Source organism: Lonchura striata, chromosome 23 (assembly GCF_050655825.1).
Source record: "Lonchura striata isolate lonStrDom1 chromosome 23, ASM5065582v1, whole genome shotgun sequence".
In the NCBI taxonomy this organism is placed as follows: domain Eukaryota; kingdom Metazoa; phylum Chordata; class Aves; order Passeriformes; family Estrildidae; genus Lonchura; species Lonchura striata.
The window spans coordinates 2457959-2485049 of NC_140725.1; the positions used below are offsets into that span (position 1 = coordinate 2457959).

General features: G+C 58.5%; 2 protein-coding genes across 4 annotated transcripts; one reads left to right on the forward strand and one right to left on the reverse strand.

Moving 5' to 3' along the window:
- On the forward strand, positions 1 to 5357 carry PEF1 (penta-EF-hand domain containing 1). 3 transcript variants are annotated; one of them, XM_021554897.4, is made up of 5 exons: positions 1 to 76; positions 964 to 1090; positions 1633 to 1788; positions 2234 to 2377; positions 3627 to 5357. In XM_021554897.4, exons 1-5 carry the CDS (start codon positions 59 to 61, stop codon positions 3860 to 3862), a joined length of 681 nt encoding a protein of 226 aa, XP_021410572.2. In that variant the 5' UTR covers positions 1 to 58; the 3' UTR covers positions 3863 to 5357. The 3 variants fall into 3 exon arrangements, 2 of the variants coding, with proteins under 2 accessions (XP_021410572.2, XP_085415888.1); XR_014949917.1 differs by having other exon boundaries at positions 43 to 1090; positions 2234 to 2489; positions 3627 to 3765; XM_085559762.1 differs by having other exon boundaries at positions 62 to 1090.
- A 2853-nt stretch (positions 5358 to 8210) lies between these two features.
- On the reverse strand, positions 8211 to 17169 carry TINAGL1 (tubulointerstitial nephritis antigen like 1). Its single transcript, XM_085559761.1, has 12 exons — positions 17114 to 17169; positions 16091 to 16401; positions 15368 to 15431; positions 13767 to 13859; positions 13560 to 13674; positions 11805 to 11928; positions 11572 to 11722; positions 10439 to 10622; positions 10138 to 10183; positions 9589 to 9712; positions 9159 to 9204; positions 8211 to 9025 (listed from the first exon to the last, which is right to left on the reverse strand). Exons 2-12 carry the CDS (start codon positions 16389 to 16391, stop codon positions 8885 to 8887), a joined length of 1389 nt encoding a protein of 462 aa, XP_085415887.1. The 5' UTR covers positions 16392 to 16401; positions 17114 to 17169; the 3' UTR covers positions 8211 to 8884.
- Between the last annotated feature and the right edge of the window lie 9922 nt (positions 17170 to 27091).

Genomic DNA, 27091 nt, shown 5'->3' on the forward strand with positions numbered 1-27091 from the left:
ATGGGTGCTGCTCGTTTGTGTGACGTCATCGGGGCGCGGCCGGGGCGGAAGACGCGCTATGGCGTACCCGGGGCAGGTCCGGGACCGGGACCGGAACCAGAACCGGGACCGGGACCGGGACAGGGAAAGGGACCGGGATCGGGATCGGGATCGGGATCGGGATCGGGGATCGGGATCGGGACAGGGATAGGGACAGGGATCGGAACCGGGATCAGGATCGGGACAGGGATCGGAACCGGGACCGGGATCGGGACAGGGACCGGGACCGGGATCAGGACCGGAACCAGAACCGGAGCCGGGACCGGGACCGGGACCGGGACAAGGACAGGGACCGGAACCGGGACAGAGATCGGGACCGGGACCGGGACCCGGGAGCGGCACAGGAATCGGGACCGGAACCAGAACCGGGAGCGGGACAGGAATCGGGGATCGGGACAGGGATAGGGACCGGGACCGGTACCGGAACTGGGATCAGGACCAGGATTGGGAGCGGGACCGGGATCAGGGATAGAGACCGGAATCGGGATCGCGATCGGTACCGGGAGTGGTGGCAGGGAACCGGGACCGGGACCGGGATCGGGACCAGGAGCAGGGGCGGATAACTGGGACTGGGACCGGGACTAGGACCGGAGGAGTGAGAGCGGCGGCAAGGAGCCCGACCGGGACCGAGGGGCGCGGAATGGGGACCGGGAAGCGGGACCGGAGAGACGGCGGAGAGTGGGACCGGGGAGCGGGACCGGAACCCGGAGCGGCGCCGGGAACCAGGGACCGGAACCGGGACTGTGACCGGGAGCGGGGACTGTGACCGGGACCGGGACTGTGACCGGGGCGGGGATGGTACCGGGAGCTGATCTGGGGGTGGGGACCGGGGGGGTGCTCAGGGGTTCCAGGGCTCCGTCCCTGTGCCCATCTCGGTGCCCGGTGTCCGGTGCCCGCCTCACACCGGCTCTGTCCCCTCCCCAGGGCTACCCCGGCGCAGGACAGCCCCCCCCGGTCGGCCCCTACCCCGGGGGTCCCTACGGCGGGGGGCCACCCCCGGGACCCTACGGGCAGCCCCCGCCCGGTCCCTACGGCGGGCCGGCCCCGGGAGGTGAGTCCGGGGCTCTCCCCGCGGCGGTCCCGGGACAGAGGTGGGGAGCGATGGGGTCCCCAGCCCGGTGCGGGTTCGGGGGGCTTGGGGGGTGCCCAGTGCGGTGCTCGGGCGGGGGTTGAAGGGACCACGAGGATGAAATTCCATGTCCCGGTTTCTTGTTTTGAACTCGTGGAGGAGGAGGAGGAAGAGGAGGAGGGAAAGGAGAAAAGAGGAGGAGGAAAAAGGGAAAGAGGAGGAGGAAGAGGAAGTGCCAAGCAGCCTTAAAACTTTCACCCCACATCCACCTCCCGCTGCTGCCGGGTTTGTGGGGTCCCTGTCCATCCCTGGCTCTGGTTCCCTGCCCACTCCCGGCTCCGGCCGCTCCGTGCCCATCCCAGCCCTTCCTGCCCCGTTCTCCCGGGAGTTCTGCCGGGATTTCTCCCTGTAAAACCCGTGGGAGGAGAAGCTCTGCCCAGCCCTGGGAGCCACCCCCGGGGCCAGCCCAGCCCGTGGCCGGTCCGAGGGGAAGGTGACAGCGGCGATGGCCTCTCCCCACGCAGGGAATGCCCCCCCGGGGGTGGACCCCGAGGCGTTCTCCTGGTTCCAGACGGTGGACACGGATCACAGCGGGTTCATCTCCGTCAAGGAGCTGAAGCAGGCTCTGGTCAACAACAACTGGTCCTCGTTCAACGATGAGACCTGTCTGCTCATGATCAGTGAGTCTGGGGTCTCCTGCCCCTCTTCTAAGCTGGTTTGTTTTGGTTGGGTTTGAGGTGAAGCCCATCCTGGTGGAATTCCTCTTTTTCCCTGGGCAGCGCTCCCGGCTGGAGGCAGAGCTGGGCAAACCAAGCAGGACCCAAAATCCTGCTTGGGATAGGAAATCACAACTCCGCACAAGCCCCAGATCCCAGAAAAACAGGGAGGAAAGAGAAAGGAAACCCAAAAAATGTGGAGGCTGACCCCGAGCTTGCCCCAGTTTCTTTTGGTGCCATCTCTTACCAGCTTGGGGGTTGAACGGTCCCATCGATCGCGGCCCTGGCGAGGGGGATTTTTGGGATGAGAGCAGGATTCCAGGGAGCCATGGCGTGGATCCTGAGCTCCCTGGAAGTTTCTGCAGCTTCTCCCCTCCTCCCTGCCCCGTTCCTGCTCCTCCCTGTCCAGACATGTTCGACAGGACGCGGTCGGGGCGCATCGACGTCTACGGCTTCTCCGCCCTGCTGCGCTTCATCCAGCAGTGGAGGAGCCTCTTCCAGCAGTACGACCGGGATCACTCCGGCTCCATCAGCTTCAGCGAGCTCCAGCAAGGTGGGTGAGTGTCCCACTTTAGGGCAAATTTGGGGAAAACCCTCTGGGAGGAGCCTCTTCCAGCAGTACCGGGATCACTCTGGCTCCATCAGCTTCAGCGAGCTCCAGCAAGGTGGGTGAGTGTCCTAAATTAGGGCAAATTTGGGAAAAACCCTCTAGGAGGAGCCTTTTCCAGCAGTACCGGGATCAGTCTGGCTCCATCAGCTCCAGCAAGGTGGGTGAGTGTCCCAGTTTAGGGCAAATTTAGGAAAAACCCTCTGGAGGAGCCCCCAGAAAACAAATCCCCACGGCCCCTCCCCACCCACCTGGTTCGGGAAAGAATTTTCTCAGAGAGAAGTGGAAAAGAACCTGTTTATTTAATAAACAAAACCCTCCCCAGCACAAAAAAAAAAATTAACAAAACCAGATGACAACAAAACTCTTTTGCCACTCTGAAGAGATGAACAAATCCAGAAAGTCTCATCTGGGATTGGTCGCTGGGGATTGCTCTGGGCATTGGGGTGTGTGGAAAAGGGAAAAATACCTGGAATTTGTGGTTTGATTCCTCTGGAGAGCTCTATAGGTGTGTGGAAAAGGGAAAAATGTTTGGAATTTTGGTTCGATTCCTTGGGAGAGCCCTGCAGGTGTATGGAAAAGGGAAAAATGCCTGGGATTTGTGATTTTATTCCCCTGGAGAGTCCTGCAGGTGTATGGAAAAGGGAAAAATGCCTGGGATTTGTGGTTTTATTCCTCTGGAGAGTCCTGCAGGTGTATGGAAAAGGGAAAAATGCCTGGAATTTTGGTTTTATTCCTCGGGAGAGCCCTGCAGGTGTATAGAAAAGGGAAAAATGTGTGGAATTTTGGTTTTATTCCTCGGGAGAGTCCTGCAGGTGTGTGGAAAAGGGAAAAATGTTTGGAATTTTGGTTTTATTCCTCTGGAGAGCCCTGCCCATGCACACCCTGAGCGGGAAGGGTGGTGGGAGTGGGAGGTGGGTGGGGATGTGTGGGACATGGAGAAGGAATTTTGTCCAGTGGAGAAAGAAAGTGAGCTCAATTCCAGTGCTCTCAAACAAATTTAACCAAAAAAAACCACCAGGATTATATAACTGGGCTGGTGCCTCCTAAGGACCAAATATGTGGAAAAATCTAATTATCATTTATAATTATCCTGTTCTGTGCCATTTGAGCTCTTAAATGGGAACATTAATGCCTTGCAGCCCCGGTCATTTCTCAGAGCCGCTCCTTAATCCGAATTTTCCCTTGCTCCCAGCTTTCTCCCAGATGGGCTACCACCTGAGCCCCCAGTTCAGCCAGCTGCTGCTGGCCCGGTATTCCCAACGTTCTCCCGATCCCAATCCCAGCATCCAGCTGGACCGGTTCATCCACATCTGCATGCAGCTGCAGAGCCTCACCGACGCCTTCCGCGAGAAGGACGCGGCCATGGCGGGGACCGCCCGCCTCAGCTACGAGGATTTCCTCACCATGGTGGTCACCCGCCTGCTCTGACATTCCCGCTCCAAAACCCGGGAATTCTGCAGCTCTCCAGCAGCTCCAGCCATCCTCATCCTCCCCTTGGATGGGGCTGAGCCCTTCCAGGAGTTCCACCCCGGCGCCAAATTTCCAGCTCGATCCACCCCAAATCCCACTGGGTTTTCCTGGCTTGGATTTTTTTTTTGTGTTTGTTTTGTGGGAATCCCACGCCAAATTGGGATGGCCAAACCATCCTAGATCCCGTGCCAGACCCAAATTCCAGCTTCATCCCATCCCCGTTTTGGGGAGGAAAAGTTGAACTTTGGGTTGGGACGCACCCCGGCGCAAAATTTCCAGCTCGATCCACCCCAAATCCCGCTGGGTTTTTCCTGGCTTGGATTTTTCTTTTTGTGTTTGTTTTGTGGGAATCTCACGCCAAATTGGGATGGCCAAACCATCTTAGATCCTGTTTGGCAAATTCCAGCTTCATCCCATCCCCATTTCGGGGAGGAAAAGCTGAACCTTGGGTTGGAAAACACCCCGGCGCAAAATTTCCAGCTCGATCCACCCCAAACCCTGCTGGGGATTTTTTTTGTGTTCGTTTTGTGGGAATCCCACACCAAATTGGGATGGCCAAACCATCTTGGATCCCGTTTGCCAAATTCCAGCTTCATCCCATCCCCGTTTCCAGGAGGAAAAGCTGAACCTTGGGTTGGGAAACACCCCGGCGCCAAATTTTCAGCTCGATCCACCCCAAATCCCACTGGGTTTTCCTGGCTTGGATTTTTTTTTTGTGTTTGTTTTGTGGGAATCCCACACCAAATTGGGATGGCCAAACCATCCTAGATCCCGTGCCAGACCCAAATTCCAGCTTCATCCCATCCCCGTTTTGGGGAGGAAAAGCTGAACTTTGGGTTGGGACGCACCCCGACGCAAAATTTCCAGCTTGATCCACCCCAAACCCTGCTGGGGATTTTTTTTGTGTTCGTTTTGTGGGAATCCCACGCCAAATTGGGATGGCCAAACCATCTTGGATCCCGTTTGCCAAATTCCAGCTTCATCCCATCCCCGTTTCCAGGAGGAAAAGCTGAACCTTGGGTTGGGAAGCACCCTGGCACCAAATTTCCAACTTGATCCACCCCAAATCCCGTTGGGTTTTCCTGGCTTGGATTTTTTGTGTTCATTGTTTGGGAATCCCACGCCAAATTGGGATGGCCAAACCATCTCAGATCCCATGCCAGCCCCAAATTCCATCACCATTTCCGGGAGGAAAAGCTGAGCCTTGGGTTGGGAAGCAGCAGAAAAGGGGAAAAACGAGGATTAAAATTCAGCCCTTCCCTCCCCGAGCGCCCTGGGAGCGCCTCCCACCTTGGGAATTCTTTCCTGGGGGTCTCATCCCTGTTTTTTTGCTGGAATGGGATGCGCTGCTGCAGCCCCGTGGGGTCGTCCTCTCGTCGTCGCCAATCCCGAAGCCAAATCCAAAGTTTCCAGCTGGATTTTTCCAGCTTGGGAATAAAACCTGTTGTCGTGCTCCGGCTGCTCCGTGGTCTCTGTGTCCGGGGCTGGACCCCATACCCAAAAATCAAATCTCGGGAATTTCATGGCCAAATATAGAAAAGAAAGGATTGGGGAGGGGCTGCTGACGTGCAGAAAAATCCGATCCGTGACGGAAGTTTTCTTCCCTGGGGATAAAGTTGGAATTTACCCCAGGAATCTCCAAGGGATTTTAGGAATTTTTAGGGAATGAAAGGTAAAAAGAAGCTGGAATTTACCCCAGGAATCTCCAAGAGATTTTAGGAATTTTTAGGGAATGGAAGGTGAAAAGAAGCTGGAATTTACCCCAGGAATCTCCAAGAGATTTGGAGGAATTTTTAGGGAATGAAAGGTGAAAAGAAGCTGGAATTTACCCCAGGAATCTCCAAGGGATTTTAGGAATTTTTAGGGAACGGAAGGAGAACAGGTCCGAGATCAGGAAGAGCCCAGCCCCGGCAGGACGGGCTGTCCCAGCATTCCGAGGATATTTTCCCTGGAATAATTCCAATATTTCTGTGGAGTCACAGCTCAGCCCTGTATGGGCTGGAGGAGGAGGGGTTAGGGGGATGTGAATACATCTATAAATACCGATTTTATAGATATTTCTGTATTTTATATCTATTTTATACATAGATATATGTGTAAAATAGACATATGTCTATGTATATTTTTATGTTTATTTTATATTTATTTTAGCTATGTATTTTATACATAGATATGTGTATTATATATATTTTTATATATTTAAAATATATAAAAATATAAAATATATAAGTATATATAAAATACATATAAATATATTAAAAATACATACATATTATATATATATATAAAATATACCTGCATAATATATACTTTTATGTATTTACATATATACACACAGAGGTATACATATATAATATATATATTATATATAATATATATTATAGGTTATATATATTATATATTTATTATATATTATATATTTATTATATATTATATATTATATTATATTATATTATATTATATTATATTATATTATATTATATTATATTATATTATATTATATTATATTATATTATATTATGTATATTATATAATATATATTACATTATGTAAATTATATAACATAAAATATATTTCCATTACATATTGATATTATATATTATATAATAAAATAGGTGTGGTTACGTGTACATATATTCACATATAAAATATATGCAGGGTGTTTTTTTCATATATATATAAATATAAATATATATATACACAGAGAGATGTATATATAGACATATATATTAAAAAATATATAAGGGGAGTGTTCAGGTCTGAACACAAACAGGCGTCTATAGAAATAGAAATAGAAATAGAAATACAAATACAAATACAAATACAAATATACACATGTATAATATATATTATATATAATTTATATTTATATTTATATTTATATTTATATTTACATTTACATTTACATTTACATATACTGATATATATTTATGCCTGTGTATATAAGTATATACACACATACATATCTATACGCATCTATATCTAAATCTGTGCACAATACAGATATTTTTACATATTTTTAAAAATATATAAATCTATACACACATATAAATTTATATATGTATAATATATAGAATATATAAATCTATACACACATATAAAATATATAGATATAATATATAGAATATATAGAATATATAAATCTATGCACGCATATAAATATATATAATATATATAGAATATATAGAATATATAAATCTATACACCCCCCTGCAGTTGCAGGCAGCCGCCAGCAGGGCCGGCCCTTGGCAAAGGCAGCCCGGGATGGCGCGGGGGGCGCGGGGACACGCGTGGGTGTGGTGGCACGTCTCACTGAGGTGGCATTCGCGGTGGCGCATGTGGCATACCCAGCTGCTCACGGCGGCTGTGGTGGGAGAACCCGGCTGTGGTGGCACCGCTGCCCGTGGTGGCACAGCTGGGTGTGGTGACACCGCCGGCTGTGGTGACCCCCTGGCCCTGGTGGCACCGCTGCCCATGGGGGCACCGCTGCCTGTGGTGACCCCCCTGGCCCTGGTGGCACTGCTGCACGTGGTGGCACTGCTGCCCGCGGTGATCCCCTGCCCGTGGTGACTCCCTGGCCCCGGTGGCACAGCCGGCTGTGGTGGCACAGCTGGGTGCAGTGGCACAGCTGGCCGTGGTGGCACCGCTGCCCGCGGTGATCCCCTGCCCGTGGTGACCCCCTGGGCCCGGTGGCCGAGTGTCCCTGCATGTGCAGCGCTGCCCACGGTGACCCCCTGGCCCTGGTGGCACTGCTGGCCCTGGTGGCACTGCTGCCCATGGTGACCCCCTGGCCGTGGTGACCCCCTGGCTGCGGTGGCACTGCTGCCCGTGGTGGCACCGCTGCCCGTGGTGACCCCCTGCCCATAGTGACCCCCTGGCCGTGGTGCCACAGCCGGCTGTGGTGGCACTGCTGGGTGCAGTGGCACAGCTGGCTGTGGTGGCACCGCTGCCCGTGGTGACCCCCTGGCCCCGGTGGCACTGCTGCCCGTGGTGGCACTGCTGGCCGTAGTGGCACCCTGCCCATAGTGACCCCCTGGCCGTGGTGCAACAGCCGGCTGTGGTGGCACTGCTGGGTGCAGTGGCACAGCTGCCCACGGTGGCCCCCCGGCCCCGGTGACCCCCCGGCCCCGGTGGCCGAGTGTCCCCGCGTGTGCAGCGCTGGCCGCGGTGCCCGGGGCGGCGGCGGGGCCGGAAGGTGAACAATGAGCGGGGCCTTATCTCCCCCCCCAGCCCTTCCCGGGGCCGCCCCCGCCGGGGCTGACGGGGCCGCGCGTCCCCCTCGGAGCACTGAGTCCCCCCTCCGGGCTCTGAGGCTTCCAGAACTTTATTTACAAACAATAAAAAGCCAAATAAATACAAAAAAATGTTTTAAAAGTACAGCCCATGGGTAGGGGGGGGGCGCAGAGGGGAGGTCCCGGGCTGCGCTGGCTGCGTGGACCCCACTCGTGGCCCCACCAGGACGGGGACACCACGGGGCTGAGCCCTCCCTTGTCCCTGCTGTCCCCTAAGGGGGTGGCAGGGCCGTAGCACCATAGGGACGGGCTGTGGGGGACGGTGGGGACCCCATCCTGGCGACACCCAGCCCTGGGGGCTCAGGGGACCCCCCCTCATTGGGTTGTTTCGCACCCCAACTCCAGCGCTGCCCTGCTGGGAGGGGCAGGAAGATGGGGGTCCCTTCCCATTGGGAAAAGGCGGGGGAAAATCCCACAGCCCCAGCCGGGATTTGTGGGGGGGGAGGGGGTGCAGCTGCCTTTGAAGAGCCCAGCCGAGCCCGGGGCGGGGGGATTAGCGGCTAAATCCCACGGGAGACGGGAGCAGCCCCCGGGGGCACCCCCCTCGCACGCCCCAGTGCCCCCCAGCCGCTGCGTCAGCACAGCGGGGACGCGCAGCCCCCGGCCGGGGGACACACAGCCCCCCGCCCGCCCTGCGGGCCCCGAGGGGCTGCGCTGGGGACAGGGACACGGCGGGGGCTGGGGGGGCTCACTTGTGGGGCATGTCCTCCATGCTGACGCGGCCCCAAACCCCCACCACGAAAGTCTCCACCTCGCACTCGTTGACGCCGCGGGCGATGCGAAAGTGTCCGCCCTCGCCCCACGCCGTGCCCCACGAGTTGGCCGCCGTCTGCACAGGGGACAGGGGGACACGCTCAGCGCGGTGACCCCCCCCCCCCAAAAAAAAAAAAAGCCAAGCCGGACTCCGCATGGACGAGGGGAAGCGGCAGCACCCCATGGTTGAGCCCCCCCCACAAACTCACCCAGTATTTTTGGGTCTGGCCATCAGGCAGTTGCTCCTCTCCCCACCTGCAGCGGGACAGGACGGTGAGTGGGGGTCCCCAAGCACCCCCAGATTGTGGGGTCCCCCCACCCAGCACCGTGGTGGGATGGGGGGGCTGGCCCTGCTCGTTTCCTGCCCCCGGCACCTCCCCAGGGCCAGGCCGAGGCTGGGACATCCGCTCCCGGAATAGGGGCAGGAATTTTTAGCCACGGCAGGAGGAAGGAAACAGAGGCACAGGGCAGATCCCCCCCCCCACCCCACCATGGGGTCTGCACCTCCAACCCGGGGGCTGCCACCCTCCTTGCCACTTGTGCCACCACCCCCCGTCCCCGCTTCCTTTCCCAGCTCGGGGACACCCCAAGGGGACATTTCTGCCAGCCGGAGCCCCCCCAGGCCACCCCCACGCTCACCCGGTGATTTTCACGGAGTGGGTCCCGTGCCTCTGGTGCTTCGGTCCCTTCCCCTCGGCCACGGGCGTGTGCCGGTAGATCCCGCTCTTGTACATGAAGAAATCCTCGTGCACCTCCAGGATGGCTGCGGGGAGGGCGACAGGGTTTGGGGACACCGCCGCTGTCCCCAGGCAAGGGGGATGCGGGCACGGAGGGCCGCGGGGCACCGCATTCCCAGCGGGAGCCAAGGCGGCAGCCGGATCCTCCCCGGGGCGATGCAACAACACTCCGAGGAGGTTTCAGAAAGGGAAAAAAAATGAAGTTCAACAAACGCGCCAGCTGCCAAGACGGTGATTAAATCTCAGGAGTTAATGAGCAACCCGGTGCCCGCTGGGGAGGGCAGCGTGACGGGCACTGGGGCAGCACTGCCCGGGCACGCAGGGCGAGCAGCTGAGCGTGGTTCTGGCTGCCACCACAGCTCCCCCAGCCCGGACGGAGCGATTTTCCACCCGCACCTTGCTCCCCCAATCTTTTGGGGCCCAGAAAAGGATGCCCCGGCCAGCTCCGTACCTTGCACGGGGCCGTTCTCCAGCAGCTCCTTCATGATCTCCTTCTCCTGCAAGCACAGAACAGGGTGGCAGCGGGTGGCAGCGGGTGGCAGAGGGGCCGGGACCCCCGGCACTGCCCTCCCCACCCCCAGGGATGCAGCAGAGCTGCTCCAGCACCCACGGGCGGCTGCGGCGGAGGTGCCGGGCGGAGGAGCCGCTCCCCGCGGGCTCCGCAGCGGGGTTTTCCCAGCCGCATTCCCGAGCTCGGTTTTCCCAGGTAAAGCAGCCCGAGCCAAGCCCCCTCCCGCTCCCAAAGGGCTCACGCTGGAGGAGAGGCGGTAGGCGGGGGTGGACTGGTAGATCTCGTTGGAGTGGGTCTGGGGGTTGGGGCACCGCGCTGTCGCCTGTCGCTTGCCCCGGCCCGTGGAGCGGCTGTGCATCATGCAGGGCGGAGCCGCGGGCTGGCTCTGCTGGCTCGTGAACGGGTAGCACTCGTCGGTCACCACCCTGCAGGAGGGGGAGGACCGGCTCCGTCCCCATCCCAAACCAAACTTCCAGCCCCATCCCAATCCCAGCCCCACACCGAGCCCACTCTCCATCCCCGCACCAAATCCCTCTTCCATTCCCATCCCAAAAGCCACTCTCATCTCCATCCCAATCCCCACTTCCATCTTCACCCCAAACCCTACTCGCATCTCCACTCTGATCCCCACTGCCACCCTGATCCCAAACCCCACTGTCCATCCTCACACTAAACCCCACTGTCCATCCCTGTCCCAAACTCCCATCCCAATCCCAAATCCCTCTGTCCATCCCTGTCCCAAACCCCACTGCCCATCCTGCCCTGACACCCTCATTCCCCACCTGTCCAAGGCACAGGATAAGCACAGGGATCTCCTGGGCTCTCCCCAGGTGACCAGAGCCCCAAACCCCATTTATCCCAGAGCAGCCGCTGTCCTGCATCCCATCCCATCCCATCCCATCCCATCCCATCCCATCCCATCCCATGGATCCCGTCCCATGGATCCCACCCCATGGATCCCATGGATCCCAAGGATCCCATCCCATTGATCCCACTCCATCCCATCCCATCCCATCCCATCCCATCCAATGGATCCCGTCCCATGGATCCCATCCCATGGATCCCATGGACCCCACCACATGGATCCCATCCCACCCCACCCCATCCCATGGACCCCATGGATCCCACCCCACCCCATGGATCCCATCCCATGGATCCCACCCCACCCCATGGATCCCATCCCATGGATCCCATCCCATCCCATGGACCCCATGGATCCCAACCCACCCCACCCCATGGATCCCATCCCATGGATCCCATCCCATCCCATGGATCCTATCCCATCCCATGGACCCCATGGATCCCAACCCACCCCACCCCATGGATCCCATCCCATGGATCCCCTGGATCCCACCCCCGGCCCCGCCCGCTCACCCCTTCCTGCGCAGGTACCACCAGGCCCCGTCCAGGCGGCCGCCGCTGCAGCCGCGCTGGTTGCGGGTGTCGCAGGACAGGAGGTTCTGCGGGGACAGCGCGGGGCTCATGTGCCCCATGGAGTGGATGGAGATGCGGTCCGAGGCCACGGCTGGGGGCGAGCGGTGGGTCAGGGGCCGGCGGCTCCGTCGCCGTGCCCGCCGTGCCCGCCGCGCCCGCCCCGCGCCCCTCACCGGCCGTGGAGAACGCCCAGGAGCCGGCGCAGTTGCCCTGGTCCAGGGGCTCGTGGATCATCCCGGGCCACTTGGCGGCGGCGTCGAAGTGCCGCGGCAGCGCCTCGTTGGAGTCCATGTTCATCTGCGGGGCAGAGCGGGGGGCTCAGCCCGCCGGGACTCCCCAGCTCCTCCTGCCACCCCAGCCATCCTCTGAGATGGTCACCAGCTGGGTTTTGTGTCCCCAGCCCCATGGTGGGACCCCATGTCCTCCTCGTGCCACCCCAGCCATCCTCTGAGATGGTCACCAGCTGGGTTTTGTGTCCCCAGCCCCATGGTGGGACCCCATGTCCTCCTCGTGCCACCCCAGCCATCCTCTGAGATGGTCACCAGCTGGGTTTTGTGTCCCCAGCCCCATGGTGGGACCCCATGTCGTCCTCCTGCCACCCCAGCCACCCTGAGATGGTCCCCAGCCACCCTGAGATGGTCACCAGCCTCACTATGGGACCTCAAATCCTCCCCCTGCCACCCCAGCCATCTTCTCAGCAATGTCCTCAGCCAGGTTTTGTGTCCCCAGCCCCACTGTGGGACCCTTTGTCCTCCATCTGCCACCCCAGCCACACTGAGATGGTCACCAGCCCCACTGTGGGATCCCATGTCCTCTGAGCAGTGTCCCCACACAGGTTTTTTGTTCCCAGCCCCATGAGGGGACCCCATGTCCTCCTCCTGCCACCCCAGCCATGCTCTGAGATGGTCCCCAGCCAGGTTGGGTGTCCCCAGCCCCACTGTGGGACCCCCTGTCCTCCCCCTGTCCATCCTCTGAGATGGTCCCAAGACAGCTTTGGTGTTCCCAGCCCCACTATGCGACCCCCTGTCCTCCTCCTGCCAGCACGGTCCTCCTCTGAGCAGTGTCCCCACCCAGGTTTTGTGTCCCCAGCCCCACTATGGGACCCCAAATCCTCCTCCTGCCACCCCAGCCATGCTCTGAGCAGTGTCCCCACCCAGGTTTTGTGTCCCCAGCCCCACTATGGGACCCCAAATCCTCCTCCTGCCACCCCAGCCATCCTCTGAGCACTGTCCCCACCCAGGTTTTTGATCCCCCAGCTTCCCTGCGAGGCCCCTCAGGACACCCTGAGCGACAAAGATTTGGGTTCCCCTTTATCCCAGAGAAGCCAGACACCCTCAATTTTCCCTAAATTTGTGCTCCTTAGCCAACAGCAGCACCGGGTGTCCCAGCGAGGGGACAGCCCTGGGTGCCACCACCCCTCGCGGTGGCCTCCGGCCCAGCCTTTCCGTCCCGGAGCGGGGACGGGGACGGTCCCCCGCCCCGGCTTTCCTGGGGAGGACACGGCCACAACCGCCCGGCGTCTCCCGGCGCAGGAAGCGCCTCTAAAATTAAACCTCAGGCTCCGGAGCGCGGGGCTGGGAGCGCCCCGAGCTCCGCCAGCACCCCAGGGACACCCGGGGGTGCCCAGGCCGCCTTTGGGTGTGGGTAGAGGCCAAGAGAGGGAGCAGGCGGCTGTGCTGAGTCAGCAGCGGCGGGGCCGGCGTTCCGATGGGAAACCACCACGGAGGAGAGGGGGGAAAAAACAACACTGGCAGCGCGGGGATTGTCCGGGGGAATTTGCTGAGCTGCTGTCTCCAAACGCGAGGGCTGCCCTGCCTCCTCCCCTCCTCTGGGAGCCCCTTCCCAGCCGCGGGGGGATCACTGCCATGGGCGGGGATGAGCCCTGGCGTGCCTCAGTTTCCCCCCCGGGGCGGGCTGGGGGGACTCACGTGCATCTCGTTCATGTTCATGACGGTGGGCGAGGGGCGGAAGGTGCCCAGGCGGTGCCGGATCCCGTCCTCCAGGGTCATCCCCCAGAACTGGCTGTAGTTAGCGGCTCTCCAGCTGCGTGGGAAACGGGGACACGGCTCGGGGGGTTACCCCAAAAAGCAGCGGGGGGTGAAGCGCCCCTGTGCCACCTTGTGCCCGCTCCTTACCCGTAGCTGCCGCTGTTGACGGCGTCGATCAGCTCCCCGTCCATCAGGCAGGCGTGGTCCTCGCACTGCCACTGCCCGCCGGGGCCGCAGGTGCTGCACAGGGGACAGCCGGGGAGAAGTGATATCCCCAGGGTGACCAGGGGGACCCTGAGTGGGCGCTGACCCTCCCAAATTGGGCAGCCAGCGAGGGGCTCAGGGCTACTTTTGTCACAGGTCATCAGGACTTGGCACCTGAGAAGCTACGGGCACCCTTTGAGTGACCCTGGGTGGCCTCTGGGTGACCCTGGCACTGTCCCCCCGCTGTCCCAGCCCCCGCAGGAGCCCCGAGGGCAGACAGGCCACGGGACAGCAAATCAGCTGAAAATCTGCCAGGGCTCCGAACATCAGAGAGGGGCTTGGGCGGCAGCCCGGGGGTCGGGCCGGGGGTCCCCATGGGTCACCCACAGTGACCAGGTCACTCCATGGGGACAGCCGGGCCTTGGGGGGGCTCTGGGGGTGCGGCGGGTCCCCGGGGAGCCCCGGGCTGTGCTCCCCCCGTGCTCTGAGCAATGCTTGGCATGCTCCCTCCTGCCCAGATCCCGGCACATTTCCCTTTTATGGAGCTGAGCTGAGCCGTGTCCCTCCAGACCCCCCCCAGTCCCAATCCCGCCGGCAGCACCTGGATTGCAGCGTTCCCCCATCCACCCCCGAGCGCTCCCGGCGCTCTGGGTGACACCTGGGCACTTGGGAGCACCTCAGGGTGCCACCACCTGGGTGCCCACACTCTGTGTCACGCCCCATGGGTTTTGTCCCCTGCGGGACCCCAGCAGGGACAGGGGCAGGGGTGAGACGCTCCAAAATTCCTGTTCTCCAGACACCTAGCGTGGGGGAGGAGGGTTCGGAGGGGAAGATTTGCTCCTTCCCCAGCGCTGGTGGGTCAGAGATGCTCCCCCAGCAGCAGAGACACAACATGCACCTGCGCGGCTTGGGGACAGTGACATTCCCCCGGGAACGGGGACACCTCCATCCCCGAGTGCTCCTCGCCACGATCCCGGAGAAGCCCCCAGAGCTGCGGGGAGGCTCGGGCTGGCTTTTCACCCGCAGCACGCCCGCACACACATGTTCACACACGTGCCCTGCCCTCGCACACGCCCCAGACGCTGCCTTTGATTCCCGCTTATCTGCCGCATCGGCCCTGCGGGTTCAATCCTCGTCTCCGGCAGGTTCCCCTTTTCCCCACCTCCGCATGCCAGTAATGCCAGAATTCCCAGCTAACCCCCAGCGGGAGCTCCGGGAGCTCCCAGCGGGCGGCACAGCCCGACTCTGACCTCTGGCCGTGGCTGCCCAAGCGTCCCTGTCAGGTTTGGGCAAGCTGGGCTGGGACCAGCGTGGCCAAAACCCCCCAGGGCAGCGCCGGGGCGAGCGGCTCCCACGCAGGCGTGCGCTGAAACTTGGGAGCGGCTCAAGGCCCTTGGCTCCGAATTTGTTGGAGCAAAGGCATTTTGTAAGCAGCTCCCACCACCCAGCTCGGGCCTCACTCCGAGCTTTACAGCAGACCGCGACACCTTCCCCTGGCGACACGCCGGTGACACGCCGCAGGTGCCCGCATGGCATCCACTCACCACAGGTTGCAGTTCTCCCGGTACGTGGCTCCGGGGGGATAATTGCGTCCGGCACGGGCACAGCCTGCACGGCAACGGGAGAGCCCCTGCTGAGTGCTTGGCTGTGCCAGGGGGTCCCACCAGCCCCCTCCCAAATTCCCGGGGGGTGCAAACCGAAGGGAAAATCAATGCCGTTCTTAAATCCAGCCTGCACCCCGCAAAGTTCTGCTGCGGCTCAGCGGGTGCGGAGTGGCAGCGGGGCTGGCTCGGCGCCGGGAGGGTTAAACGTGCTCAGCCCGGCGGGACGGGGATGAAGGGGCCGGTTGTGCCCGGGAGCTGGCTCTGCTCCGCCGGCACTTCTGAGAGCGCCTTGTGCTGTCAGCTGCGGGCTGCCCGTGCCCCCTGCTCGCCCCGGCTGCCGGCAGGGTTAAACCAGGGCCAGCATCTGCCTGCCCCGGCCGTGACCGGGCGGGCTGGGATGGAGTCCCCGCATGTCCCCTCACGTCCCTGTTCTGCCCGCAGGCGCTGCCGGAGCGGCCGCTTCCCCGGCGAGCGGGTTTTGGGTTCACGGGCTGCTCCCACACCTCTTTTTCGGGGAGTCCATCCCCATCCCGGATATTCTGCAGGATTCCCACAGCTTTGCGGGGTCCGGAGCAGCTCCGCAGTGAGGGGTGCCACATCCATCGCCCCGAGGAGCAGCAGCAGCGCCCGGGGCTGTCCCGCAGCGCCCGCGGCGAGCCTCACCTGGGGCTTTGGGGAAGGGCGCCGGGATGCCCAGGCAGTATTCCCAGAAGTCGGGGCAGCAGTCGGAGACGGTGCGGTTGCAGAAGAGGTCGCAGTAGCAGAGGGTGTCGTGGTAGGGCACGGTGCAGGCGTCGTCGCGGCCGCGGCAGCAGACGTCCCCGCGCTGGCAGTAGGAGCTGCCGGCGTCGTAGACCCCGTGCTGGTACAAACCCGGGCCCAGCTCCCGGCGGGTGCGGAGCCGGGAGGACAGGGCCACCTGGGCCACCTGGGCCACCAGCCAGAGGCACAGCAGGGCCCGCATGTCCCCACGCCTGCGGAGGGAGGGCACTGAGGGCGCGCCAGCCCCAGCGCGGGGTGGGCGCTGCTCCCACCCTGCCCTCCCCAGGCTCCTCAAAACATTCCGGTTTTGTAACTCCCCTTGTGACCACGCAGCTCAAGCTCCAAAACCTCCAAAACAGCCTTTCCCCCCGCCAGCTCCGCACATCCCGGCGGCCGAGGGGCCCCGTGCCCGCCCGACCCCTTCACCGCCGGCTCCAAAACAAACCCCCACGGGAAGGGGCTCCCCGGGACACTCGGGGGGGCTGCCCGGGGCCCGTTCCCAACGCCTCCCCCAGTCCCCAGCGCGGGCAGAGCGATGAGCTGCCAGGTCTCAGCCCGCGGGGCCCAGGGGGGTGATGTGGACCCCAAAAGGGGCCGGTGGGCAAAATCCGGGGGCACACGGGACGGACCCCCTCCTGCCGGCTCCCTCCCCCGGCCGTGCCCGCCCCGCCTGCAGCGTGGGGACTGCCGGGACCCCGGGAAAGCGGGGAGGGTGAGCCGGGAACCCACGCGGCGCCCACGGCGATCCCACGGGGTGGGACCCCCTCCCCGTTCCAGGCCGTACCAACCGCGCCCGCCGCGCAGATCCCCCGGGAGAGGAGTGCGGGGTCTGGCGCTGGGATCCCTCACGGGGCGGGACCCCCGTCTCTCCTCTTGCCTGGCACCCCCCCAGCCCCAGCCCGTCCCCCCGAGCCCGTCCCGTACCTGCCGCGCCCGCCGCTCCGCGCCCGCCGCCGGCCCCGCCGCTCCTTATAGCCGCGCCCCGGCCGGGGGGGCGCGGGGAGGCGCCGGGGCGGAGCGCAGCGGGACGGGGGTCGGGCCTGGGGTTGTAGAGCGGAGCCCCGAACTTGTGGCCCCCCTCTATCCCCGCGGGGCCGGGGTGTCCCCGGTTTCTGATCCCCTCCCGGTGCCCCCACGGCAATGCCCTCGCCAAATGGGGGGGGGTGGAGGGGGGTCCCGGTTATCGGGGCAGCACCCCCTGCTCCATGTGGGGGGAGATGTCCCGGGGGGTTTCCCCATTCCCCAGGCGTGTGGAGAGGAGGGGAGGGGGCTGCATTTCCCACCCTTCCAGGGGTACAGCTGAGACAGGGACACCCCAACCCAGGGCACGGAGCTGGTGTCACTTGGACTCAGCCCCATGTCCCCGCTGCCAGGGACCACAAACAGGGAGGTCTTGGCCACCCCCCAGGCTCCGGTGTCCCCTCCGGTGTCCCCGCGGCAGCAGCACCTGCCGGTAAAAACCGGGGACCGCAGCCGCCCGGCGGGGCTCCTGCTGGCCCGGCCTCGCCGGGAGCATCTCCCGCGGTGCCAGCGGATTCCTCGAGGATGCCGCACGGCAGCCAGGACGGGAGCACCGCGGCGTTCCCCGGACGGGCTACGAGCCACGGGCTACGAGCCACGGGCTCCCGGCTGAGCCCACGGCGGGGATGCCGCGGCCAGGGTGGGCTTCGTGCCGGGGAAGTGAGTGGAAGAGGGGAGCACCAAATCCCGCCGGGCACGGGGGCTGGCTGCCCCCCGGGAGCCCGGGGGTGCTCTGGGTGGCCCAAGCAGGGTCCTGCGGAGCCCTGTCGGCATGGAGCCCCTTTTCCAAGCACTCTTGGAAGGGCCTTTTCCTGTCAGCGCGTCCTTGGGCAGCGCTCGCAACGCGGAGCTGGAGCTCGGCAGGAAGGAACTGAGTCCAGCCCAGAGTCCGGCTGTCTCCAGAGTGACTGGACTCGCAGGAATCCGCAGTGAGTCACGAATTACCCCAAGACCCCCAGAGAACAAAGCAGAGCCACTAGCACAAAGGACATCGCCGGCCACTGCTCTGTGTCCTTGTGTCCCCGCCAACTCCCTGACAGCTCCGAGGGCGCTGCGGGAGCAGCTGACGGTTCCCGTAACAACCCTGTCCCCCTGCCAGCTGATAAGTGGCGCTGCGCGGAGGCGGCGGCGGCGACAACCAAAATGTTTGGAGCATCCCCTCACCCAGCCCCTAACCCTGGGCTGGGGCCTCACTACAAAAAATCCTTATATCGAAGAAAGGACGCCACACCGAAGTTGTCCCCACCTCAAACTTGTGCTGCCCTGATAGACCCAAGGGAGCCCTACAAACTGACATCAGGAACCTGGACTGCTGAGTTTTCTTTCCCAGGGAAAATGGAAAAAGGATGTGCCCAGGGGCACCTGGCCCCGGGCTGGGGCCTCACTACAAAAAATCCTTATATCGAAGGATGGACCCCACACCGAAGTTGTCCCCACCTCAAACTTGTGCTGCCCTGATAGAACCAAGGGAGCCCTACAAACTGACATCAGGAACCTGGACTGCTGAGTTTTCTTTCCCAAGGAAAATGGAAAAAGGATATGCCCAGGGGCCTCTGGCCCTGACTGCAAAAAATCCTTTTATCGAAGGATGGACCCCACACCGAAGTTGTCCCCACCTCAAACTTGTGCTGCCCTGATAGACCCAAGGGAGCCCTACAAACTGACATCAGGAACCTGGACTGCTGAGTTTTCTTTCCCAGGGAAAATGGAAAAAGGATGTGCCCAGGGGCCCCTGGCCCTGGGCCCCTGGCCCTGACTGCAAAAAATCCTTATATCGAAGGATGGACCCCACACCGAAGTTGTCCCCACCTCAAACTTGTGCTGCCCTGATAGACCCAAGGGAGCTCTACAAACTGACATCAGCAACCTGGACTGCTGAGTTTTCTTTCCCAGGGAAAATGGCCAAAGTTCTGCCCAGGGGCCCCTGGCCCTGGGCTGGGGCCTCACTGCAAAGAATCCTTATATAGAAGGATGGGCCCCACACCGAAGTTGTCCCCACCTCAAACTTGTGCTGCCCTGATAGACCCAAGGGAGCCCTACAAACTGACATCAGGAACCTGGACTGCTGAGTTTTCTTTCCCAGGGAAAATGGAAAAAGGATGTGCCCAGGGGCCCCTGGCCCTCGGCTGGGGCCTCACTGCAAAGAATCCTTATATCGAAGGATGGACCCCACACCGAAGTTGTCCCCACCTCAAACTTGTGCTGCCCTGATAGACCCAAGGGAGCCCTACAAACTGACATCAGGAACCTGGACTGCTGAGTTTCCTTTCCCAGGGAAAATGGAAAAAGGATGTGCCCAGGGGCCCCTGGCCCTGACTGCAAAAAATCCTTATATCGAAGGATGGACCCCACACCGAAGTTGTCCCCACCTCAAACTTGTGCTGCCCTGATAGAGCCAAGGGAGCCCTACAAACTGACATCAGGAACCTGGACTGCTGAGTTTTCTTTCCCAGGGAAAATGGAAAAAGGATGTGCCCAGGGGCCCCTGGCCCTGGGCCCCTGGCCCTGACTGCAAAAAATCCTTATATCGAAGGATGGACCCCACACCGAAGTTGTCCCCACCTCAAACTTGTGCTGCCCTGATAGACCCAAGGGAGCCCTACAAACTGACATCAGGAACCTGGACTGCTGAGTTTTCTTTCCCATGGAAAATGGAAAAAGGATGTGCCCAGGAGCCCCTGGCCCTGGGCTGGGGACTCACAGCAAAGAATCCTTATATAGAAGGATGGAAGACCCACCGAAGTTGTCCCCACCTCAAACTTGTGCTGCCCTGATAGATCCAAGGGAGACCTACAAACTGACATCAGGAACCTGGACTGCTGAGATTTCTTTCCCAGGAAAAATGGCCAAAGGATGTTCCCAAGAGCCCCTGGCCCTGGCCTCGGACCTGACTGCAAAGAATCCTTAAATCGAAGGATGGACCCCACATCGAAGTTGTCCCCACCTCAAACTTGTGCTGCCCTGATAGACCCAAGGGAGCCCTACAAACTGACATCAGGAACCTGGACTGCTGAGTTTTCGTTCCCAGGGAAAATGGCCAAAGGATGTGCCCAGGGGCCCCTGGCCCTGACTTCAAAAAATCCTTATATCGAAGGATGGACCCCACACCGAAGTTGTCCCCACCTCAAACTTGTGCTGCCCTGATAGACCCAAGGGAGCCCTACAAACTGACATCAGGAACCTGGACTGCTGAGTTTTCTTTCCCAGGGAAAATGGAAAAAGGATGTGCCCAGGGGCCCCTGGCCGTGGGCTGGTGCCTAACTGCAAAGAATCCTTATATCGAAGGATGGACCCCACACCGAAGTTGTCCCCACCTCAAACTTGTGCTGCCCTGATAGACCCAAGGGAGCCCTACAAACTGACATCAGGAACCTGGACTGCTGAGTTTTCTTTCCCAGGCAAAATGGCCAAAGGATGTTCCCAAGGGCCCCTGGCCCTGGACTGGGACCTCACTTCAAAAAATCCTTATATCGAAGGATGGACCCCAGACCGAAGTTGTCCCCACCTCAAACTTGTGCTGCCCTGATAGACCCAAGGGAGCCCTACAAACTGACATCAGGAACCTGGACTGCTGAGTTTTCTTTCCCAGGGAGAATGGAAAAAGGATGTGCCCGGGGGGCCCTGGCCCTGACTGCAAAAAATCCTTATATCGAAGGATGGACCCCACACCGAAGTTGTCCCCACCTCAAACTTGTGCTGCCCTGATAGACCCAAGGGAGCCCTACAAACTGACATCAGGACCCCGGACTACTGAGTTTTCTTTCCCAGGGAAAATGGAAAAAGGATGTGCCCAGCGGCCCCTGGCCCAGACTGCAAAAAATCCTTCTATCGAAGGATGGACCCCACACCAAAGTTGTCCCCACCTCAAACTTGTGCTGCCCTGATAGACCCAAGGGAGCCCTACAAACTGACATCAGGAACCTGGACTGCTGAGTTTTCTTTCCCAGGGAAAATGGAAAAAGTGCGTGCCCAGGGGCCCCTGGCCCTGACTGCAAAAAATCCTTATATCGAAGGATGCCCCCCACACCGAAGTCGTCCCCACCCCAAACTTGTGCTGCCCTGATAGACCCAAGGGAGCCCTACAAACTGACATCAGGAACCTGGACTGCTGAGTTTTCTTTCCCAGGGAAAATAGAAAAAGGTTGTGCCCAGGGGCACCTGGCCCTGGGCTGGGGCCTCACTACAAAAAATCCTTATATCGAAGGATGGACCCCACACCAAAGATATCCCCACCTCAAACTTGTGCTGCCCTGATAGACCCAAGGGAGCCCTACAAACTGACATCAGGAACCTGGACTGCTGAGTTTTCTTTCCCAGGGAAAATGGAAAAAGGATGTGCCCAGGGGCCCCTGGCCCTGACTGCAAAAAATCCTTATATCGAAGGATGGACCCCACACCGAAGTTGTCCCCACCTCAAACTTGTGCTGCCCTGATAGACCCAAGGGAGCCCTACAAACTGACATCAGGAACCTGGACTGCTGAGTTTTCTTTCCCAGGGAAAATGGAAAAAGGATGTGACCAGAGGCCCCTGGCCCTGGTCTGTGGCCTCACTGCAAAGAATCCATATATCGAAGGATGGACCCCACACCAAAGTTGTCCCCACCTCAAACTTGTGCTGCCCTGATAGATCCAAGGGAGCCCTACAAACTGACATCAGGAACCTGGACTGCTGAGTTTTCTTTCCCAGGGAAAATGGAAAAGGGATGTGCCCAGGGGGCCCTGGCCCTGACTGCAGAAAATCTTTATATCGAAGAACGGACGCCACACCGAAGTTGTCCCCACCTCAAACTTGTGCTGCCCTGATAGACCCAAGGGAGCCCTACAAACTGACATCAGGAACCTGGACTGCTGAGTTTTCTTTCCCACGCAAAATGGCCAAAGGCTGTGCCCCGGGGCCCCTGGCCCTGGGCTGGGGCCTCACTGCGAAGAATCCTTATATCGAAGGATGGACCCCACACCGAAGTTGTCCCCACCTCAAACTTGTGCTGCCCTGATACACCCAAGGGAGCCCTACAAACTGACATCAGGAACCTGGACTGCTGAGTTTTCTTTCCCAAGGAAAATGGAAAAAGGATATGCCCAGGGGCCCCTGACCCTGACTGCAAAAAATCCTTATATCGAAGGATGGACCCCAGACCGAAGTTGTCCCCACCTCAAACTTGTGCTGCCCTGATAGACCCAAGGGAGCCCTACAAACTGACATCAGGAACCTGGACTGCTGAGTTTTCTTTCCCAGGGAAAATGGCCAAAGGATGTGCCCAGGGGCCCGTGGCCCTGGGCTGGGCCCTGACTGCAATAAATCCTTCTATCGAAGGATGGAGCCCACACCAAAGTTGTCCCCACCTCAAACTTGTGCTGCCCTGATACACCCAAGGGAGCCCTACAAACTGACATCAGGAACCTGGACTGCTGAGTTTTCTTTCCCAGGGAAAATGGCCAAAGGATGTGCCCAGGGTCCCCTGGTCCTGGGCTGGGGCCTCACTGCAAAAATCCTTATATCGAAGGATGGAGCCCAGACCGAAGTTGTCCCCACCTCAAATTTGTGCTGCCCTGATAGACCCAAGGGAGCCCTACAAACTGACATCAGGAACCTGGACTGCTGAGTTTTCTTTCCCAGGCAAAATGGCCAAAGGATGATCCCAAGGGCCCCTGGCCCTGGACTGGGTCCTCAGAACAAAAAATCCTTATATCGAAGGATGGACCCCAGACCGAAGTTGTCCCCACCTCAAACTTGTGCTGCCCTGATAGATCCAAGGGAGCCCTACAAACTGACATCAGGAACCTGGACTGCTGAGTTTTCTTTCCCAGGGAAAATGGAAAAAGGATGTGCCCAGGGGTTTCTGGCCCTGACTGCAAAAAATCCTTTTATCGAAGGATGGACCCCACACCGAAGTTGTCCCCACCTCAAACTTGTGCTGCCCTGATACACCCAAGGGAGCCCTACAAACTGACATCAGGAACCTGGACTGCTGAGTTTTCTTTTCCAGGGAAAATCGCTGCAGGTGCTGAAGGGAACAAAAAGGGCTCCCGGCCTTTGCCTCTGTTCTCTACCATTCCCCAAAAGGCATCGCAGTCCCGTAAGAGGTGTTTGTCATGCAGCCTGCCAAAATAAAGTCCTGTAAAATCCTAGCTCTGCCTTTTTTTTTAACGTGTTCTTACTTCCTATTTATGTAATCGCAGAAAGCTAGGAAAGAATAAATATTTTTGGTTCCCACTATTGCTGTGTGCGAGCATTTTTAAAGCCTGCTGTAGTTCTATCATCTTTTTCCACTCCAAGCTTGACTTTTCCCCTCCTTTTTCAAGGTCTGCTGCTTTGGGTTTCCCAGGCAGGGCTGGGTTCCTCGGAAGGGGTCTTAGGAATTGGTGCAGATTCTGCTTTTTCCGAAGGTGTATCAAAGTGTGCCGGCAAAAGGATTGTTTTCTCCGGAAAAAGCTTTCTCTCAATGACCATCAATGCATGTATGTGTTTTAATCGTGTAACCAGGTGGATTAAGAAAAGCCGACACCTGTAGCAGAGTTTTGTTGGATCTCTGTCTGTGAGAAGTGGGTGTGGCTGGAGAGGGAGAGACCAAGAGAGTGGCAACAGTGGCAGGTGTGAGCAGCTAACTTGATGAGGGCTCAGAGCAGACACAGGTGTGAGCTGTTAAGATGATGAGGAAGAGGGGCGGGGTCCCTCTGGGGGGAGGTTATTTAAGGGCGAGGCTTTGCCTCATCCTGCTTTTGCATGGAGCTGCTGGAGAAGAGGAGTGTATGGGGGGCTGCCAGGGCTGTCTCATGGAAGGACGGTGAGTACTTTGAACAGGGTTTGGGGGATCACCTGGGCACATCCTTCTTCCATTTTCCCTGGGAAAGAAAACTCAGCAGTCCAGGTTCCTGATGTCAGTTTGTAGGGCTCCCTTGGGTCTATCAGGGCAGCACAAGTTTGAGGTGGGGACAACTTCGGTGTGGGCTCCATCCTTCGATATAAGGATTCTTTGCAGTCAGGCTCCAGCCCAGGGCCAGGGGCCCCTGGGCACATCCTTTTTCCATGTTCCCTGGGAAAGAAAACTCAGCAGTCCAGGTTCCTGATGTCAGTTTGTAGGGCTCCCTTGGGTCTATCAGGGCAGCACAAGTTTGAGGTTGGGAAAAATTCGGTGTGGGGTCCATCCTTCGATATAAGGATTTTTTGCAGTCTGGGCCAGGGGACCCTGGGCACATCCTTTGGCCATTTTCCCTGGGAAAGAAAACTCAGCAGTCCAGGTTCCTGATGTCAGTTTGTAGGGCTCCCTTGGGTGTATCAGGGCAGCACAAGTTTGAGGTGGGGACAACTTCGGTGTGGGGTCCATCCTTCGATATAAGGATTTTTTGCAGTCAGGGCTAGGGGCCCCTGGGCACATCCTTTGGCCATTTTCCCTGGGAAAGAAAACTCAGCAGTCCAGGTTCCTGATGTCAGTTTGTAGGGCTCCCTTGGGTCTATCAGGGCAGCATAAGTTTGAGGTGGGGACAACTTCGGTGTGGAGTCCATCCTTCGATATAAGGATTTTTTGCAGAGAGGTTCCCGCCCAGTGCCAGGGGACCCTAGGAACATCCTTTTTCCATTTTCCCTGGGAAAGAAAACTCAGCAGTCCAGTTTCCTGATGTCAGTTTGTAGGGCTCCCTTGGGTCTATCAGGGCAGCACAAGTTTGAGGTGGGGACAACTTCGGTGTGGGGTCCATCCTTCGATATAAGGAATTTTTGCAGTCAGGGCCAGGGGCCAAGGGCCCCTGGGCACATCCTTTTTCCATTTTCCCTTGGAAAGAAAACTCAGCAGTCCAGGTTCCTGATGTCAGTTTGTAGGGCTCCCTTGGGTCTATCAGGGCAGCACAAGTTTGAGGAGGAGAAAACTTCGGTGTGGGCTCCATCCTTCGATATAAGGATTTTTTGCAGTCATGGCCCTGTCCAGGGCCAGGGGCCCCTGGGCACATCCTTTGGCCATTTTCCCTGGGAAAGAAAACTCAGCAGTCCAGGTTCCTGATGTCAGTTTGTAGGGCTCCCTTGGGTCTATCAGGGCAGCACAAGTTTGAGGTGGGGACAACTTCGGTGTTTGGTGCATCCTTCTATATAAGGATTTTTGTTGTGAGGACCCAGCCCAGTCCCAGGGCCCCCCGGGCACATCCTTTTTCCATTTTCCCTGGGAAAGAAAACTCAGCAGTCCAGGTTCCTGATGTCAGTTTGTGGGGCTCCCTTGGGTCTATCAGGGCAGCACAAGTTTGAGGTGGGGACAACTTCGGTGTGGGGTCCATCCTTCGATATAAGGATATTTTGCAGTCAGGGCCAGGGGCCCCTGAGCACATCCTTTTTCCATTTTCCCTGGGAAAGAAAACTCAGCAGTCCAGGTTCCTGATGCCAGTTTGTAGGGCTCCCTTGGGTCTATCAGGGCAGCACAAGTTTGCGGTGGGGACAACTTCGGTGTGGGCTCCATCATTCGATAGAAGGATTCTTTGCAGTGAGGCCCCCGCCCAGGGCCAGGGGCCCCTGGGCACATCCTTTGGCCATTTTCCCTGGGAAAGAAAACTCAGCAGTCCAGGTTCCTGATGTCAGTTTGTAGGGCTCCCTTGGGTCTATCAGGGCAGCACAAGTTTGAGGTGGGGACAACTTCGGTGTGGGCTCCATCCTTCGATATAAGGATTTTTTGCAGTCAGGGCTAGGGGCCCCTGGGCACATCCTTTGGCCATTTTCCCTGGGAAAGAAAACTCACCAGTCCAGGTTCCTGATGTCAGTTTGTAGGGCTCCCTTGGGTCTATCAGGGCAGCACAAGTTTGAGGTGGGGACAACTTTGGTGTGGGGTCCATCCTTCTATATAAGGATTTTTTGTTGTGAGGACCCAGCCCAGGGCCAGGGGCCCCTGGGCAAATCCTTTGGCCATTTTGCTGGGAAAGAAAACTCAACAGTCCAGGTTCCTGATGTCAGTTTGTAGGGCTCCCTTGGGTCTATCAGGGCAGCACAAGTTTGAGGTGGGGACAACTTCGGTGTGGGCTCCATCCTTCGATATAAGGATATTTTGCAGTCAGGGCCAGGGGCCCCTGGGCACATCCTTTTTCCATTTTCCCTGGGAAAGAACACTCAGTAGTCCAGGTTCCTGATGTCAGTTTGTAGGGCTCCCTTGGGTGTATCAGGGCAGCACAAGTTTGAGGTGGGGACAACTTTGGTGTGGGGTCCATCCTTCGATAGAAGAATTTATGCAGTCAGGGCCAGGGGACCCTGGGCACATCCTTTTTCCATTTTCCCTGGGAAAGAAAACACAGCAGTCCAGGTTCCTGATGTCAGTTTGTAGGGCTCCCTTGGGTCTATAAGGGCAGCACAAGTTTGAGGTGGGGACAACTTTGGTGTGGGGTCCATCCTTCGATATAAGGATTCTTTGCAGTTGGGGCCAGGGGCCCCTGGGCACATCATTTTTCCATTTTCCCTGGGAAAGAAAACTCAGCAGTCCAGGTTCCTGATGTCAGTTTGTAGGGCTCCCTTGGGTCTATCAGGGCAGCACGAGTTTGAGGTGGGGACAACTTCGGTGTGGGGTCCATCCTTCGATATAAGGAATTTTTGCAGTCAGGGCCAGGGGCCAAGGGCCAGGGGCCCCTGGGCACATACTTTTTCCATTTTCCCTGGGAAAGAAAACTCAGCAGTCCAGGTTCCTGATGTCAGTTTGTAGGGCTCCCTTGGGTCTATCAGGGCAGCACAAGTTTGAGGTGGGGAAAAATTCGGTGTGGGGTCCATCCTTCGATATAAGGATTTTTTGCAGTGAGGCCTCAGCCCAGGGCCAGGGGCCCCTGGGAACATCCTTTGGCCATTTTGCCTGGGAAAGAAAACTCAGCAGTCCAGGTTCCTGATGTCAGTTTGTAGGGCTCCCTTGGGTCTATCAGGGCAGC